We start from the raw sequence: 18,005 nt of genomic DNA on the forward strand, positions 1-18,005 counted from the left end.
GGTTTATAGTTTCAGAAGAAATAATGGAAAGCCAGGAATTTATTGTGAGTCTAACAGTTTTCTCTATTTCCTTTTTTCTTTTGTTTTTAAATCCTCTATTTTTAAATTTTTTTAAGATTTTATTTTTAAGTCATCTCTATACCCAGTGTAGGACTTGGACTCACAACCCTGAGATCAAGAGTTACATACTCCACTGACTGAGCCAGCCATGCAGGCTTCCCACTATTTCCTTTTTTCTTTCTTCCTTCCACATTTCACAAATCTCTTGCTGGCGTTGACAGATTTAACAAAAAACAAAACTCAAAACCTAAAGCAGGACACTTAGATAAATTTGAGTATCAGATAAACAGTGAGTAATTTTTTTGGTATAAGTATGTATGTCTCAAATATTGCCCTGTATTTTTTTTTAAGATTTTATTTATTTATTTGACAGAGAGAGACACAGCAAGAGAGGGAACACAAACAGGGGGAGTGGGAGAGGGAGAAACAGGCTTCCCGCCAAGCAGGGAGCCCGATGCGGAGCTTGATCCCAAGGACCCTGGGATTATGACCTGAGCCGAAGGCAGACACCCAGCCGACTGAGCCACCCAGGCGCCCTGCCCTGTATTTTTCTGGCAACTTTTATCTCTTGCCTACTACTCACGTTAGTGATACAAAATCCTTTGGAACAAACCCTTTGTAAGCTCTTTGTTAGGAACAGGAAATAATTTCTTTTGAAGAATTGCCTTGCCTCTTCTATCTTGATCAGTGATTCTTAAACTGTTTGGTTTTAGGATGCTTTTATACTCTTAGAAATTATTGAGAAGCCCAGAGAATTTCTGATTATGGGGCTTATATTTATTGATGTCTTTCAGAAATTTAAAAAATATTTATTAATTCATTTAAAAAACCCATTACATTGAACATAAATTACTTTTTAAAAATGGAAATAGCTATATTTTCCAAAACAACAACAGGAAAAAAACCACATTGAAAAAAGTAGCATTGCTATACATTTTTTTGCAAATCCCCTTACCATTTGATTTAATAGACAACTACATTCTCAGATCTGCCTCTGCATTTAATCTGAAATTGAATCTTGCAACACTGCACATACATAACCCTAGGAGACCACTATGCATGACGGAAGAAATGAGAGTGAAAAGACAAATAACATCACGAAAATAGTTTTGACCCCAAGACCGCTGAAAAACTCTTGGGAACCTCTAGGAGTCTGGACTACATTTTGAGCTCAGATGATGACTTCTGTGTAACCCAACAAATTTTTTCCTTCCTACTGATGACTGAGCTCAAAATGATTTTTGTTGCTCAAATAAGTTTTCAGTTTTCTCCTTAGATTTTACCTCTCCCTTCTCCCCTGCTGTGCCTTTTACTACGGAGTTTTTTTTTTTAAAATTTATGTTTTGTTATTTATTTAATGTAAGCTCTATGCCCAACATGGAGCTTGAACTCAAAACCCTGAGATCAGGAGTCACATGCTCTACCCCAGGGACCTCGATATTTTATTGTTACTGTTATGTTATCTTTTATTAAAAGATGTCTAAATATTTTTTTATATAGGAAGGGTATAAGAATATGCAACATTTAATACATGTAAGTAGAAACCATTTCTTTTGTACTTTTGGAAATAAGGTACTGTATACTCATCAAAAGATGAAGAAGTCAAAAGTGTGGCAAGATGGAATTCTGAAGATCACTCACTTAGGAAACAAAGTAAGTACAAGGCAATTGACTATGGAGTGCAAAAGCTAGATTCTTGCCTTTTGATTGAATATTAAGAAGACTCTGTAGATGATAAAATGTTGGATATGTCCATAAGCTGATATCGTTGTCAGCTTATAAAAGTTGTCAAATGAGGGCGCCTGGGTGGCTCAGTTGGTTAAGTGACTGCCTTTGGCTCAGGTCACGATCCTGGAGTCCTCGGATCAAGTCCCATATCTGGCTCCCTGCTTAGCAGGGGGTCTGCTTCTCTCACTGACCCTCTTCCCTTTTGTGCTCTCTGTCTCTCATTCTTTCTCTCTCAAATAAATAAGTAAAATTTAAAAAAAAAGTTGTCAAATGAATGTCACATTACAGTGATTAATTTGTATGTTTTAAAAGTTCAGTAAATATTATTTAATTTGTTTTGATTTTTAAAATTTGAATTAGGTTTTCTGTAAAACTTTTTATTTTGGCACATTTTTTCTTTACAGCCAATAAGAGTTTAATGATACAAAAAAACTCTATTAAAATATATTTCTAACACCATAATGCTCACAATGGAATGGTACATATAGAGTTGACACACCATTTTTAGGAAAGCTGCCAATGTCTAAAATTATGTATAGAGTTCTATTTTCAGGTTTTCTTTGAATCATTTACTTTGGTTATGATATGATCCTGTCAGTCTTTTTTTGGGGGGAGGGGTTTGGTTTTTTGGGGTTTTTTTTTTTTTTTTTTTTTTAGATTTTATTAGAGAGAGAGCATGAGCTGGAGGGGAGGGGCAGAGGGAGAAGAGAAGCAGGCTCCCCACTGAGCACAGAACCCGACACGGGACTCGATCCCAGGACCCCGAGATCATGACCCGAGCCAAAGTCAGATGCTTAACCAACTGAGCCACCCAGGCCCTCTGATCCTAATGGTCTTGAGAGAATTATTTACTGGGTGATCTTTCACTTTACTAGATATGCTGATCTTTCTCTATGGGTTTCTTTTTTCACCCCAAGTATCTGCATCTGCTGAATTGTAATTTTCTCTTACCAGTTCTCATGACCTTATGCAACAGCTTTGGCTCCTCCATTCTTCATAACAAGTCTTCATTTGACTTCTGTGACACCACACTTTCCTGAGGTTGCTTACTGACATCTAAGTATTCTCTATGGGCTCAGTCTCTTCTCAAACTTTAAAATATTCCTTAGAACTCAGTTGAGTATGTACTTACACAGAAATATATAAAGATATATAAATCTTTCTCTTTAATCTCTTTTTAAGAAAAGATTTTAGATATATAAATCTTTCTCTTTAATCTCTTTTTAAGAAAAGATTTTATTTATTTTGAGAGAGAGAGTGAGAGAGCACGAGGTTGGGGGGTAGAGGGAGAGAGAGAAGCAGGCTCCCAACTGAGCAAGGAGCCCAAAGTGGGCCTCCATCCAGGACCCTGGGATCATGACCTGAGCCAAAGGCAGATGCTTAACTGAGCCACCCAGATGCCCCAGTCTCTATGCATACATATATATGTATATATACATATATATATATGCATGTATGTATGTGTGTGTGTATATATATATATATACAGAGAGGAAAAAGAAGAGATTTATTCTAGGGAATTGAATCATGTGATTGTGGAGGCTGATAAGTGCCAAGATCTGTAGTTGGTAAGATGAAGACCCAACAAAGCCAACTGTGTAGTTTCAGTATAAATGATGGGAGGTTTGAGACTCAGGAAGAGCTGGTGTTTCAGTTTCAGTCAAAAAGCAGGAGAGCATTCATGTCCCAGCTCAGAGACAGTCAGGCAGGAAGAGTTTTCTCTTACTCAGTCTTTCTGTTCTCTTCAGTCCTTCCACTGATTGGATAAGGCCCATCCAGTTATGGAGAGCTCTGTTTGCTTATTTTTATTGAGGTATAATTGACATTTAACATAATATTAGTTTCAGGTATACAGCATAATAATTTGATATTTGTATGCATTGCAAAATGATAATTGTAGTTACCATCTGTCACCATAGTTAACAAGATTTTTTCCTTTTATTTTTTGTGGTGAGGACTTTCAAGATTTACTCTTAGCAACTTTTAAATATGCAATACAGTGTTATTAATTATGGTCATCATGATGTACATTATTATTATTATTTAAGATTTTATTTATTTATTCGACAGAGAGAGAGAGAGACAGCAAGAGAGGGAACACAAGCAGGAGATTGGGAGAGGGAGAAGCAGGCTTCCCGCTGAGCAGGGAGCCCAATGTGAGGCTCGATCCCAGTACCCTGGGATCATGACCCAAGCCAAAGGCAGACGCTTAACAACTGAGCCACCCAGGCGCCCTGCTGTACATTATTTTATAACTAGAGTTTTGAATCTTTTGACTCCTTTCATCCATTTAGCAACCCCCCTGCTACCCTCCCCCAAATGGATTTTTTTTTTTTAAAGATTTTATTTATTTGACAGAGAGAGAACAAGCAGGGGGAGCAGCAGAGGGAGAGGGAGAAGCAGGCTCCCTGCTGAGCAGGGAGCCCAATACAGGACTCCATCCCAGGACCCTGGGATCATGACCTGAGCCAAAAGCAGACGCTTAACCAGCTAAGCCACCCAGTCGCCCCTCCCCCAAATGGATTTTTAAAAAAACTTATATTGTCGTGTGCCAGGCATGCTTTTAATGTGTCAAGTTACTTAGTCTACATAACTCCCCTTTTAGAGTACTGTTTTTCTCTGTATTTTACTGAGGTTGAAACTGAGACACAGAGAGATCAAGTAGCTTGTCCACAGATCTCACAGCTAGAGAGTGGAGGAGTCATATGTAACACTAGGCTTTTTGGCTCCAGAGCCCATATCCTAACAAGTCTGTTGTCTCTCTTAATACTACAAATTTAAAAGAACAACTTTATTACACTTGAGTTGATAATATATGAAGTTAGGAGTCCTGCTCCTCAGCAGTTACAGATCTCCATATTCTGTTTTTTTTAAATTTATTTTATTTAAATTCAATTAACATATAGTATATTATTAGTTTCAGAGGTACAGTTCAGTGATTCATCAGTTACATATAACATCCAGTGCTCATTACATCATGTGCCCTCCTTAATGTCCATCACCCAGTTACCCCATCCCCCCACCCGCCTCCCCTCCAGCAACCCTCAGTTTGTTTCCTATAGTTAAGAGTCTTTTGGGGCGCCTGGATGGTTTAGTTGGTTAAGCACCTGCCTTCGGCTCAGGTCATGATTCCAGCATCCTGGGTTCGAGCCCCACATCGGGCTTCTTGCTCAGCAGTCTGCTTCTCAGTCTCCCTCTGCTGTTCCCCCTGCTTGTGCTCTCGTTTTCTCTGTCAAATAAATAAACACAATCTTAAAAAAAAAAAGTCTCTTATGATTTGTCTCCCTCTCTGATTTCGTCTTATTTTATTTTATTTTATTTTTCCCTCCCTTCCTCTGTTTTGTTTCTTAAATTCCACATATGAGTGAAATCATATAATTGTCTTTCTCTGACTTATTCCATATTCTCTTCTTACTCCACGTATCTATCATTGTGAAGTCATCAGTAAGACAAGCTTCTCAATGTAGAAAGGCTACTTATTATTATTAGTGAATTAACAAAACAGAAAATTAAAAGAAAAACTAGTTTTGCTTTAAGCCTTCAAGTTCAATTTACAAATTCTATTAACTTTAGTTTAACTTTCAGTAGGTTTAGTGTTCAGTCAACTTAAGTTGCACAAGCTAAATACTATTTTTCAAAGATTTTATTTACTTGAGAGTGAGAGCGCAGAGCAAAAGAGAGAGCACAAGTTGGGGGGCAGAGGGAGAGGGAGAAGCAGGCTTCCCGCTGAGCAGGGAGCCTGATGTGGGGCTCAGTCTCAAGACCCTGGAATCATGACCTGAGCCGAAGGCAGACACTTAACCGACTGAGCCACCCAGGTGCCCTACTAGATACATTTTTTTAAGGATTTTATTTTATTATTATTATTATTTTTGAAAGAGAGTGTGTGAGCACTAGTGGGCAGAGGGAGAGGGAGAGAGAATCCCAAGTAGGCTCCACACCCAGTGAAGAGCTTGACGCAGGGCCCCATCTCACGACTCTGAGATCATGACCCTGAGATCACAACCCCGACTGAAACCAAGAGTCAGGTGTTCAACCGATTGAGCCATCCAGGTGCCCCAAACTAGATACTTTTAATAATCCGTCTATCAACAAACAAAATTTTAAATATTTTAAATTTACAAATTTATTTGATTTTCTTTTTAAGATTTTTTTTTTTTTTAAGTAATCTTCACTCACTACATGGGTCTTGAACACACAAACCTGAGATCAAGAGTCAAATGCTCCTACCAAGCCAGCCAGGTGGGGCTCCTGGGTGGCTCAGTTGGTTGAGCGACTGCCTTCGGCTCAGGTCATGATCCTGGAATCCTGGGATCAAGTCCCACATCAGGCTGTCTGCTCAGCGGGGAGTCTGCTTCTCCCTCTGACCCTCCCCCTTCTTGTGCTCTCTTTTTCTCTCTCTCTCAAATAAATAAAATCTTAAAAAAAGCCAGCCAGGTGCCACCCCACCCCCCTTTTTAAAGTAATCTCTACATCCAAGGTGGGGCTCAAACATAAATCCAAAGAGTTGCATGCTGTATTGACTGAGCCAGCCAGCTGCCCCTAAGTTTCTTTCTTTAGCATTTTAGTTGCCCTAGCAAACAAAAACCTCCCAATTAAATCCTTCTAGTGTATCTAAGAAATTAAACATAAACATAGTTATCCTTAAAATATAAGCATTCTAATGCCATTTATAAACTTAGTAAAATTAACTTTCAATTAAAAAGTAACCTATCCAAAATGAATTTCTCAGTTACACATTTGGCATCATTAATGTGTAATTTGTCTAATCTGTTAGATGCATGTAAAATGTAAATTGAAGCATTAAAGCACCTTTTCTTTTTGAGAGAGAGAGGGAGAGGGAGTGGGATTGGGGAGGAGGGGGCAGAGGGAGAGGGAGAGAGAAAATCTTAAGCAGGCTCCATGCCCAGCTTGGAGCCTGATGTGGGGCTCGATCTGATGACCCTGAGATCATGACCTGAGCCAAAATCAAGAGTTGGACACAACTGACTGAGTTACCCAAGCGCCCCTAGAAGTACCTTTTAAAGTAAAAAATAGGGATGCCTGGGTGGCTCAGTTGGTTAAGCATCTGCCTTCAGCTCCTGTCATGATCGTGGGTCCTCAGATGGAGTCGTGTGTCCTCGGATCGAGTCCCGTGTCCAGCTCCTTGCTCAGAGTGGAGCCTGCTTCCCCTTCTGCTTGCCACTCCTCCTGCTTGTGTGTGCGCGCGCTCTCTCTCTCTCTCTGACAAATAAACAAAATCTTTATTTATTTTTTTGTTTGTTTTAAAGATTTTATTTATTTATTTGACAGAGAGTGACACAGTGAGAGAAGGGGCACAAGCAAGGGGAGTGGGAGAGGGAGAAGCAGGCTTCCCATGGAGCAGGGAGCCTGATGTGGGGCTCAGTCCCAGGTCTCTGGGATCATGACCCGAGCCAAAGGCAGACACTTAATGACTGAGCCATCCAGGTGCCCCCAAATAAAATCTTAAAAAATAAATAAATAAAAGTAAAAAATATTTTTTGGGGGCGCCTGGGTGGCTCAGTTGGTTGGGCGACTGCCTTCAGCTCAGGTCATGATCCTGGAGTCTTGGGATCGAGTCCCACATCGGGCTCCCTGCTTAGCGGGGAGTCTGCTTCTCCCTCTGACCCTCTTCCCTCTCGTGCTGTCTCTCACTGTCTCTCAAATAAATAAATAAAATCTTTAAAAAAAAAGTAAAAAATATTTTTTGAAAATTAAAATAACACAAATTACTTTAAAATCATTAATTGCATAATTACTAAAACCTATTCATGATCTTAGTTCAAAACATTGATATTTTTGGTTTGAATTACTGCCTTAATCACTATCCAGTTCTAAATGTTTCAGGAGTTAAAAGGCACTTTCCCATAAGAGCCCCCTGGCTGGCTCAGTCCAAAGAGCATGTGACTCTTGATTTTGAGGTCATGAGTTCGAACCCCACATTGGATGTAGAGAGTACTTTAAAAATAAATAAATAAGTAAATAAACAAACTAACTTTAAATACAAATGTTATTGTCCCAAGTAAATTAGAGTTATACCAGTGAACTGAAGTTACAAATTAGATTCCGGCCTGAGAGTTGAGACCTAGGGTTATAATCAGTGTAACCTTTCCAGCATCATAAAGGGACATGTTGAACCTTGTGTTTAGTTGGAGTAACAACGGGATCGCCAAGTCCATGCCCTTTAGAAAGGGTCTCGTAGTTGATATCTTGGGTTTAAGTCATATCATCTATTTCTTTTGATTTGAGTAGATGAATGTCTATGCCTATCTTCATATTTTTTAATAGTTTGTCTAAACTAATCCATTCACTGTTGATGATATTCTATGTAATTTTTTATTTTTACTTTTAAATTTTATTTTATTTTTATTTTATTTTTTTAAAGATTTTATTTATTTGAGAGAGAGAGAATGAGAGATAGAGAGCACGAGAGGGAAGAGGGTCAGAGGGAGAAGCAGACTCCCCGCTGAGCGGAGAGCCCGATGCGGGACTTGATCCCGGGACTCCAGGATCATGACCTGAGCCAGAGGCAGTCGCTTAACCAATGGAGCCACCCAGGCGCCCTAGATTTTATTTTTTTTAAAGATTTTATTTATTTGACAGAGAGAGACACAGTGAGAGAGGGAACACAAGCAGGGGGAGTGGAAGAGGGAGAAGCAGGTTTCCCGCGGAGCAGGGAGACCGATGTGGGGCTCGATCCCAGGACCCTGGGATCATGACCTGAGCCGAAGGCAGACGCTTGACACCTGAGCCACCCAGGTGCCCCTATGTAATTTTTTAAAAAATATTTTTCCTCTTTGGTTGGGCCAAGTCTTCAAAGTCTTACAGATTTTGTCTTATATTAAAAAGACATCTGGTTAGATTCTGCATATTCTTCATGTCTTTGGGTACAAAATCATAATATTGAGTCACGCTAGTGGTGTAATCCAATTTTATCTTCAGCGTATAGCATGTATTTATTGAATGTCTATTTTATCCCTTATGTTGGTAAGTCATAGGAAAACAAGATAAATTCAAGTTAGTTCCATGGATTTTCTGTGATCTAGAAAAGTTAGTAATCTCTCTGTATACTAAATAACACCCTTGTTCTCAAATCCAAGCCACTGCTTACGCCATTTCTCTTGCTAGTATTATCTTTACCTGTCTTTACCTGTCTAAATTCTTGCTGTCAGGGTTACTTATTTTCATTAATTGAGTCATTTAATAAACATATGTTGCTGGTAGGCAGTGGGACAATTTAAATAAGACATATAAAGACTATGTGGAAGACCAGTTAATGTCACATAGACCTTAGTTTGAATCCTGGCTCTTCACTTTCTAGATGTATAATCTTGGCAAGTTATTTAACTTCTCAAGGCCTACAGTCTCTTTAATAAAGTTGTCTTGAGGATTAAATGAGAAAATGTATAAACCTCTTAAAGTACCTGGCACATTGTAAGAATGCAATAAATGTTAACTTAATAGTTTTTGTCTTTAAGCAGCTTTTATCTAAGAATATAAGGATTATAATATGTATAGAGATATACTTAGGGTTCTGTGGGAGTGATATCAAAGTCTGATTCTGGTTCAGAGAAGTCTTTCCAGATAAAGAGTATTTTTTTGAGTATTTGTTTTGTAAACAGAATTGATAGGTTAGAGGGAAGGGAGCTAAAGATAGTGTCATAGCTATAACAACATAAAGGTATGAAACTATTAAAAATTTGGGCAACTATAAGCAGTTAAATATGCCTGGAATGAAGGGCTCATATTGGGAAATTGTAGAATATATGGCTTGAAGAGGTAGTCAGGAGTCCTATCACAAAGAACATTGTATACTCAGCTTTAGGGGCCAGTGAAGAATTATGAGCAGAAGAGTGACATAATCATATTTCTTTTTTATATCATTCTGGCAACAATGTATAACGTAACTAAAGCTGTGTAGGATGAAAGATTGAATTTAAGAAGACTGTAGGCTAAAGAATAATGTAGACAGAAAGTGGTGGGGGTCTGACCAAGCAGGCATTAGCAATGACAATGGAGAGAAAGGATGATTAGAGAGAAATTGTGAAATTATTATAGAACCTTAAGGTCTTGGACATGGAAGGTGAAAAGAATCCATAATGACTCTTAGGTTTTTGTATTGTGATAGGATACACTGAGGTACTGAGATAGGATATCTCAAAAAGAAAAATCATAAGTTTAGGAGAAAAAATTAAAATTTTTTTCAAAGATTTATTTATTTATTATATATACATATATAGAGAGAGCACATGCACTCATGCAAGCTGGGAAAGGGGCAGAGGGAGAGAGAAAATCTCAGGCAGATGACCTGAGCCAATATCAAGAGTCAGATGCCTAGGCAAAAGAGCCACCCAGGCACCCCAAAATTAAGATTTTGAGTTCCATTTTGAACTTAATGGATTTGCAGTGTCATAGGAACATTTAAATAATTGGCTATAGAGACCTGGAACTCAGGAAAGTTCTGGGCTACTAATACCGATTGGGAGTACATGGCTTTTAGATGATATTTGAAGCTTCCTGAGTGGATTCATACATTTCTTTCTTTTTTTCTTTTTCTTTTTTTAAGATTTTATTTAGTTGAGAGAGAGTGAGCACATACACAACAGAGGGAGAGAGGAGGAGGGCGAAGCAGAACCCCTGCTGAGTAGGGAGCCCAATGCGGGTCTCCATTCCAGGACCTGAGATCATGACCTGAGCTGAAGGCAGATGCCCAACCAACTGAGCCACCCAGGCTCCCTCCCCTACATTTATTTCTTTAACAGATGTTTTTTGAGCACCTGTTATGAGTTACACACTGTTCTTGGGGATGCAGAGGGAACAAAACACATGAACCCCTGACTTCATGGAAACAACATGGAGGAGACAGACCAGTAAACTAAATGAATATGTTTGTCTAGTGGGTTAGGCAGACAACAAGGAGTAGAGTGAGCAAGGATGAAAATGGAGATCAAGGGGATTATGTAGGCCTTATTGGTCATTGTAAGAACTTTTGCTCTTATTCTTTGTCTCAATAGATTTGCCTCAATAGATTGTCTATTCTGGACCTTTCACATGAATGGAATTGTACAATAGGTAGTCTTTCATTGAATGACTTCTTTCATTTAGCATGTTTTCAAGGTTCATCCATGTTGAAGCATGTTTCAATATTTTTATTGCTCAGTAATAGTCTGTTGTGTGGATGTATCACATTTTATTTATGTATTCTTCAGCTGATACAGATTTGAGTTGTTTCCACATTTTGGCTGCTATTTTTTTTTTTTTAAGATTTTATTTATTTATTTGACAGAGAAAGACATAGCGAGAGAGGGAACCCAAGCAGGGGGAGTAGGAGAGGGAGAAGCAGGCTTTCCCGCTGAGCAGGGAGCCCGATGTGGGGCTCGATCCCAGGACCCTGGGATCATGACCTGAGCCGAAGGCAGACGCTTAACGACTGAGCCACCCAGGCGCCCCTTGGCTGCTATTTTTGCTGCTATGAACATTTGTGTGCAAGTTTTTGTGAAGACATGTTTTCATTGCTCTGTATATATACAGAGTGGAGTGGAATTGCTGGATCTCATGGTATCTCTGTTTTTAACCTTTTAAGAACTGCCAAACTATTCTCCAAAGTGATGGAAACAGTAATATTTAAAGGGCTGGTGGAGAAACTGCTATAAAAAATGGCTAAAGACACAAGGAGAAAGCCAGAATATAATTATATTACCTTAACTTCCTTTTTCTCCCTTATTGCTTCCATTCAACAAGTTTTATTCCTTATACCCCATATGTCTCTTTTCCCAATGCTGATGACTTATTTCAAGCACTGATCATCTCCCCAATCTTCCATGCCACATCCTTTTTTTTTTTAAGATTTTATTTATTTATTTGAGAGAGAGAGCGAGCACAGAGGGAGAAGCAGACTCCCTGTTAAGCAGAGAGCCCAGCTTGGGGCTCAATCCCAGGACCCTGGAATCATGACCTGAGCCCAAGGCAGACGCTTAACCAACTGAGCTACTCAGGCACCCCTGTTTACTCATCTTGCCTCCTGTTTTGCCCTCTAATGCATTCCAATTCTGTTTTCTTCCCAGTTCCATTCCAGGATCCTCCTGGAAGAGATTAAGTTCATGAATTTCTTAGGCATATACTTTTGCTGTCTTGCACAGATTGAATAGTTGCTTAGGAAACATTTGAAATAGATATACTTTCTAATCCAAAACAAATTGGGTAATTCTTTCATTATAGGATTTATTCATACAACCATTTTTGATTTGCTATTGAAGATGTTTAAGAAAAGCAGAATTTGTTTCTTTTTAACATTTATTTTGTTTTAATATAGGCAATTTTATATGATGACAAAGGAGAGTGTTTGGAGAGTATATTTCTTAAGTGCCTTGAGGTATTTTAACATTTCTATCCTATTTTTAAGTTACTTAAATCTCTATATTTAAGTTAAAAAATTTCTTTATGAATTTTGTTAAAGAGTATAGATATGGTATTAATAGCATTAATTATAGCTAATACTTCTTCAGCATTTATTATTTGCCACACCCTTGCTAAAAACTTTTAGATATTGTTTCATTTAATCTTTACACAACGCTATGATTTTTTTTTTTTAGAATAGGAGTGCAGTACAGAAAGATTCAATAACGTCCATGTTCATAGAATTACAGTGGTAGGGCTGGGATCTGACCCCAGAAAGTGACTCTAACCTAATTGTATTACATGGTCTTGAAGGCTGAGAACTATAGTGGGAAATATTTTGGGAAATTATTCCTATATATAATATTTTCTCAAATATTCTGTTTTTTCCCCATTTGGGGAAAGAAAGGGAACTAAAGGCATATTTTAGTGTAAAGAATAAGGATATTAAAGTTTGGTCATTCTGGGTTCATTTCCCACTTTAAAATGCTTCCTAGCTAACCTAGCCTCTCTTTGTCTAAATTCTGTACTGTAAAACAGACCATAAGACAGACTTTATTACGTTGGTGTAAACATTAGAAATAATTTATGTAAAGTGCAGTTTAGTATGGTGATTCTAAAAGTGTTAAAATTCATATTCTTATTATTATTGTGTTCATTTTGGCCATGGTGTTAAATTTTTTTTTTTTAAAGATTTTATTTATTTGACAGAGACAGCGAGAGAGGGAACACAAGCAGGGGGAGTGCGAGAGGGAGAAGCAGGCTTCCCACTGAGTGGGGAGCCTGATGCAGGGCTCGATCCCAGGACCCTGGGATCATGACCTGAGACAAAGGCAGACGCTTAACAACTGAGCCACCCAGGCACCCTGATACCTCTAATTTTAAAAAATTACATTTAGTTGTATGGATTCTTAGTGAACTCCTTGAGAAGGGGCATATTTGTCTTGCTTGTCTTTGTACCTCCTGATGCAACAAAGGGTCTCATATATGTGTTATTGAATAAACAAATTAATGAAAAATTTTTGCTTTATTATTAATCTTTCTGTGCTTATTTGACAACTAGTCTATAATAATAAATGAAGATTTAGGTATTGATTCATACATTTAACATTTACTTATTATCTGTTGTGTCTTGCTAGTGCTAATGACCTACTGGAACACATAATTAAATAATTAGATGTATATGATTTTAAATTTACTTTTTAAAATTTATTTGTTTTTTAAAATTTATTCTTTAAAATTTAGGTGAAGCCTGGAGATGACTTAGAAAGTGATCGATACTTAATCACAGTTGAGGAGGTTAAAGTTGCTGGAAGCATAGCTGTTAAACAGGGTGTCATTAAAGAAGCACCGGAGTTAAATCCAAGGAGATTTATATCCTCTGGCCGGTCCCTGGGATGTCAGCCTGCTGGTTTAAAAAGGAAGTTTACTGTAAGTTTCTCTGTTGAAAATAATAAATCAATATATATTTATAATATTGTTTTAAGAAGTAGTGAATTTGAAACTGTTGCACTCTATCATTAAAATGGTACTTCATAATATATGTTTAGGTAGAGAGGAAGTAAACCCTAACTAGAAAAATCTTAATGGAAATGAGTATTTACATTTTAATCTTAGAAATTTTATATCTTTATTACTTTACCTTGCAAAACAGACACACTCCTTTTTCTTTTTCTTTTTTTTTTTTTTTAGCCAGTTCATTTCAAAGTTTCTTTATGGATAGTGGAACAGCTAATAATTGTTTTAATATTTTTAGGGTTTTCGAGGACCGCGTCAAGTGCCAAAGAAAATGGTTATTACAGAAAATGGTGAATCAGCTGCATCACTTGAGGCTAAGAAACCTGGTCCTCTTTTTCTTTCTCCCTTCTACAGCACACCTCCTTTGTTTTCTACTGCTGGTAAGAAAGATATAAATAATATGCCAACAGACCCTGAGAAGAGTGTCACTTACAAGAACAGAGAGACAGATGGCTTACATTTTTCTTCTGTTGTCTCTACTCCATCCTTCAAGAATAACCCAGAAATGCTATGTGAAGAAAATTATTTTTGCTCTCCTGTCTATTCTGTAAATAAGCATTCGGATTCTGTACTGACCAATGAGGCCATAAAAAAAGATGGTTTGACATCTCACTGTTTAGCAGTTTCACAAAACATCAGAAGCAAAGCACAGATATTAGCTCTTCTAAAGTCCAAACCAACTGGTATGTGTAAAGAACTAAGTTCTGGGATTACAGAACATCTCCCTCAGATACAACTACAAGGAAATGAAAACATTCCTACTAAACCAAAGTGCCTAACTGAGCAAGAAGAGTGTGCTGAGGTGAAGAAGAGCACAGACAGTTTACACTGCCAGCATCAATCAGAAAATACCATGAGAAATAAAAGCCGATGGGCCGTGTATTTATCCTCACAGAGTTCACCTGTACATTCTTCTACTGAAGATGGAAATAATAAAGAAAGGAAACCCAAGGTCCAGGGAGATAATACAAATTTAAATTTGAAAGAACTTTTGGTACAAGAAGGGAAACAGTTCTTTGTAACATGTGCTGAAAAGGGTAAAAAGTATAATGAAGACAAGCCAGTAGATGATAATGATCAATCTTTGGATCAGGAAGTAAAATTAGAAATTCCCTCATTCTGTAAAAGCAACAGCTTACCAGTTACCTGTAGTAGTGTGGAGTGTGATAGCTTATTATCTGAATCTGACATTCAAAAAAATAATAAAATATCTGTTAGACAGAATGACCAGATGTGTCTAAAAGGATCAATTCTCATTAGAGAAAATGCTCAGGAGATAACTCTATGTGGAGCACCAGAAAAGAAATATAAACAGCCACTGTCATTCCTGCCAGAATCTGAACATCTGCGAACTGAGTCTTCTATAAGCAACAATTCTAGGCTCTCTGATGACTTTACCAACATGCTTTCTAAAAGTAATACTGATAATGGAAGTCTTAATAGTATTCCTGAACCTATGAGTAATGTAACACAGCCACTTGTGGAGGTGACTTTTAATCTGAACAATTTTGAAACCAGCGACACTGAGGAGGAATCACAGGAAGACAACAAAATTTCCCAGGATTCAGAGGGTTGGGTAAAAGAAGCTTTGGTTAATGTCAGCAGTTCAGGTGTTCAAAAGAGATGTGAAGATATAAGCTGTAAGAAAGTTGGCAGTGAACATTTGTCTCTTTTAACATCTATCAGGGATAAATCTACAGAGACATTTCCTATTAAAGAGACTCTGCTATCACAATTTTGTGATAAAGCTTGTGTAGGTGTTGACACAGGACCTTGGAAAACTGGAAACATTAGAAAAGAAATAGAAGAGTGTAGTGACACATTAAGCAGTTTTGACTCATCTTTAGAGGGGACTGATAATGTATGTAGAGATAATAATGAAAATGCTAATAAATCTATTCAAAAAGTCAGAATTAACTATGATGTTGCTTCACTACTGAATAAATCTAAAGGTATAAGCTTGAATTTACATTCTCCTTGTATAAACATTGCCACTAATCAGTCTCCTGAAAATAGCCTATTCTCAGAACAGACTGAGCCTCAGACTTTTATTATGGGAAGTAACTTAGACAAAAATGATGAACGGGTTTTACTGTCAACTTCGAGCAGCAACATCAGTATCCAAGAATTAAATGTTAATCATAATCACTCTGAAGAATGTATTGCTCTTGATAAATCAAATACCCAAGTTTCCAATTCTTTGTTTTACCCTCTGGGAAAAAAGCATCCTATTTCCAAAGACACAGAAGCATATATTCCTGAATATGAAGATTTGCAAAGCATTAGAAGTTTAGACCATGACCATATTGAAGTAGAAACTAATGGAGAAAGCAAACAATATTGGAATAGTCCTAGAAATCCTTCGTCACTCTCTGGATTAGTAAATAACATTTCCCTTTTAAAGTCATTGTCTGAACACAGTACGGCTTTAGAAGGCTTGGAAATATTGAAAAAGAAATATGCTACCTTTAAACAACAAGGAACTCTGTGGACTTACGAGCCAGATAGCAATCCTGAAGGTTAGATTGGCATGTTTGTTTTGGATTGTTCTCTGTATAGCTCAGAGGTTGAAAAGTATTTGCTTTGGAGGCTACATTAAAGAATTACATAGTAGTTTTTTTTTTTTTTTTGAGAGAGAGAGGGTGCGCCTGTGAGCTGGGGGAGGGGCAGAAGGAGAAGGAGAGAGAGAATCTTAAGCAGGCTCCATGCCCAGCGCAGAGCCTGTTGCAGGACTTGATCTCATGACCCCGAGATCATGACTTGAACCAAAACCAAGAGTCAGATGTTTAGCCGACTGAGCCACCCAGGCACCTCGGAATTACATAGTATTTAAATAGGTAATATGTGTACTTGGTAAAATCAATTCCAATAGAGGATAGTATAGTGAAAAGTCACCTTTCTAGTATAGTCCTTCAGTCCACTCCTCAGAATTAGCTACAGTTTCCTTCCAGGGTATCCTGGAAATAATTTTGTGCATATATAAGCATATACAGGCACATATAAGCAAGTATGTATGTCAATATCCATTCCTATCATACATTTTTGGACATGTGTTAGAAGATACTTTTTTAAAAAATCATGAGTTCATATTGATATCTCTAATTCCAATTCTTAAACACTGGGTTCTTCCTGTCTTTCCTCAATTTTTTAAATTATTTTAAAATAATTAAAATAATTTAAAATAATTAAACTAATATTTTTTAAAAAAGAAAACCAATGTAGGACATATTAATAAATATAAATATTAGGTACATATAATTGTGAATGAACAGGGTACTTTAAGATACTCAAAAGTTAAAATTGAATTCTTATTTAAATATCTCAAGGGATTCCTGAGAAAGATAAGAATAAATTATCGTACCTCCTAAAATATTTGTTTAAAATGTAGTTAAGTTTGATGGCAATTGATAGTTTATTTTCTAAATAAAAAGGAAAAAAATTTTCATGAAAAATTAAGTAGGGGCAGATATAATTATGTAATATATAAGGATATAAATTCCTATATGAAGATACAGGAATTACAGAATTTAGTTTTAAGAAATCTTTTTTCTCAGGGCGCCTGGGTGGCTCAGTCATTAAGCGTCTGCCTTCGGCTCAGGTCATGATCCCAGCGTCCTGGAATCAAGCCCCGCATCAGCCTCCCTGCTCAGCAGGAAGCCTGCTTCTCCCTCTCCCACTCTCCCTGCTTGTGTTCCCTCTCTCGCTGTGTCTTTCTCTGTCAAATAAATAAATAAAATTAAAAGAAAAATCTTTTTTCTCATCAAGTTGGAAAGAGGATTACAGTTGATTCTCATTATTTGCGGTAGTTATGTTCTATTGAGTCAACACAAACACTGAATTACTGAAAAATGAGTCATTGCTTTTAGGGGTAGTTTCCTTTAAACCTCTGGTCAGAGCATTTTGATCAATTGATCAAAATCTTGTTTTTATGAGTGTTTCTATTTAAAGACATTAATTAATGTTGATCTGTTAACATTGAATTCATGGTGAACTGCGCTATGAGTAATTCCTGAAAAAAACTTCTCTTAACACACGTTTTCTCCGTAAAGGACATCACAGCCTTCTTGGACTTAGGAACACTAGACAGTATGCGTAGGGAACATTTTAAATAGCAAAGTCACCTACAAAAAGCCCCAAAGTGTAAAAAATGTACTAAATAGACCACAAAAAGGACACTTGTTTATAGTGTAAGAGCTCAAGGAGGCAGTGTCATCTTGTTCTACCTCCGCTGGGAATGTATGTCAGGCAACTCATTTTTTGTAGCTCTGCATGTCTACAAATGACCTCAAAAAAACAGGGTACTG

General features: G+C 37.4%; 1 protein-coding gene across 3 annotated transcripts in view; it reads left to right on the plus strand.

Annotated features, from left to right (window-relative positions):
- Positions 1–18,005, plus strand: part of ZGRF1 (zinc finger GRF-type containing 1) — an 84,207-nt gene continuing 66,202 nt past the window's right edge. For all 3 annotated transcript variants that reach the window (XM_088020027.1, XM_088020028.1, XM_088020030.1), the window contains exons 1-5: positions 1–44; positions 1,633–1,713; positions 12,101–12,160; positions 13,429–13,614; positions 13,940–16,220. In XM_088020027.1, coding sequence (XP_087876153.1) covers positions 24–44; positions 1,633–1,713; positions 12,101–12,160; positions 13,429–13,614; positions 13,940–16,220 — 2,629 coding nt within the window. In that variant the 5' untranslated portion in view covers positions 1–23. The remainder of the gene's footprint in view (positions 45–1,632; positions 1,714–12,100; positions 12,161–13,428; positions 13,615–13,939; positions 16,221–18,005) is intronic.

The sequence above is a fragment of the Eumetopias jubatus genome, unplaced genomic scaffold (assembly GCF_037043125.1).
Source record: "Eumetopias jubatus isolate StellerSeaLion01/CBP00866 unplaced genomic scaffold, mEumJub1_p1.0 scaffold_2, whole genome shotgun sequence".
In the NCBI taxonomy this organism is placed as follows: domain Eukaryota; kingdom Metazoa; phylum Chordata; class Mammalia; order Carnivora; family Otariidae; genus Eumetopias; species Eumetopias jubatus.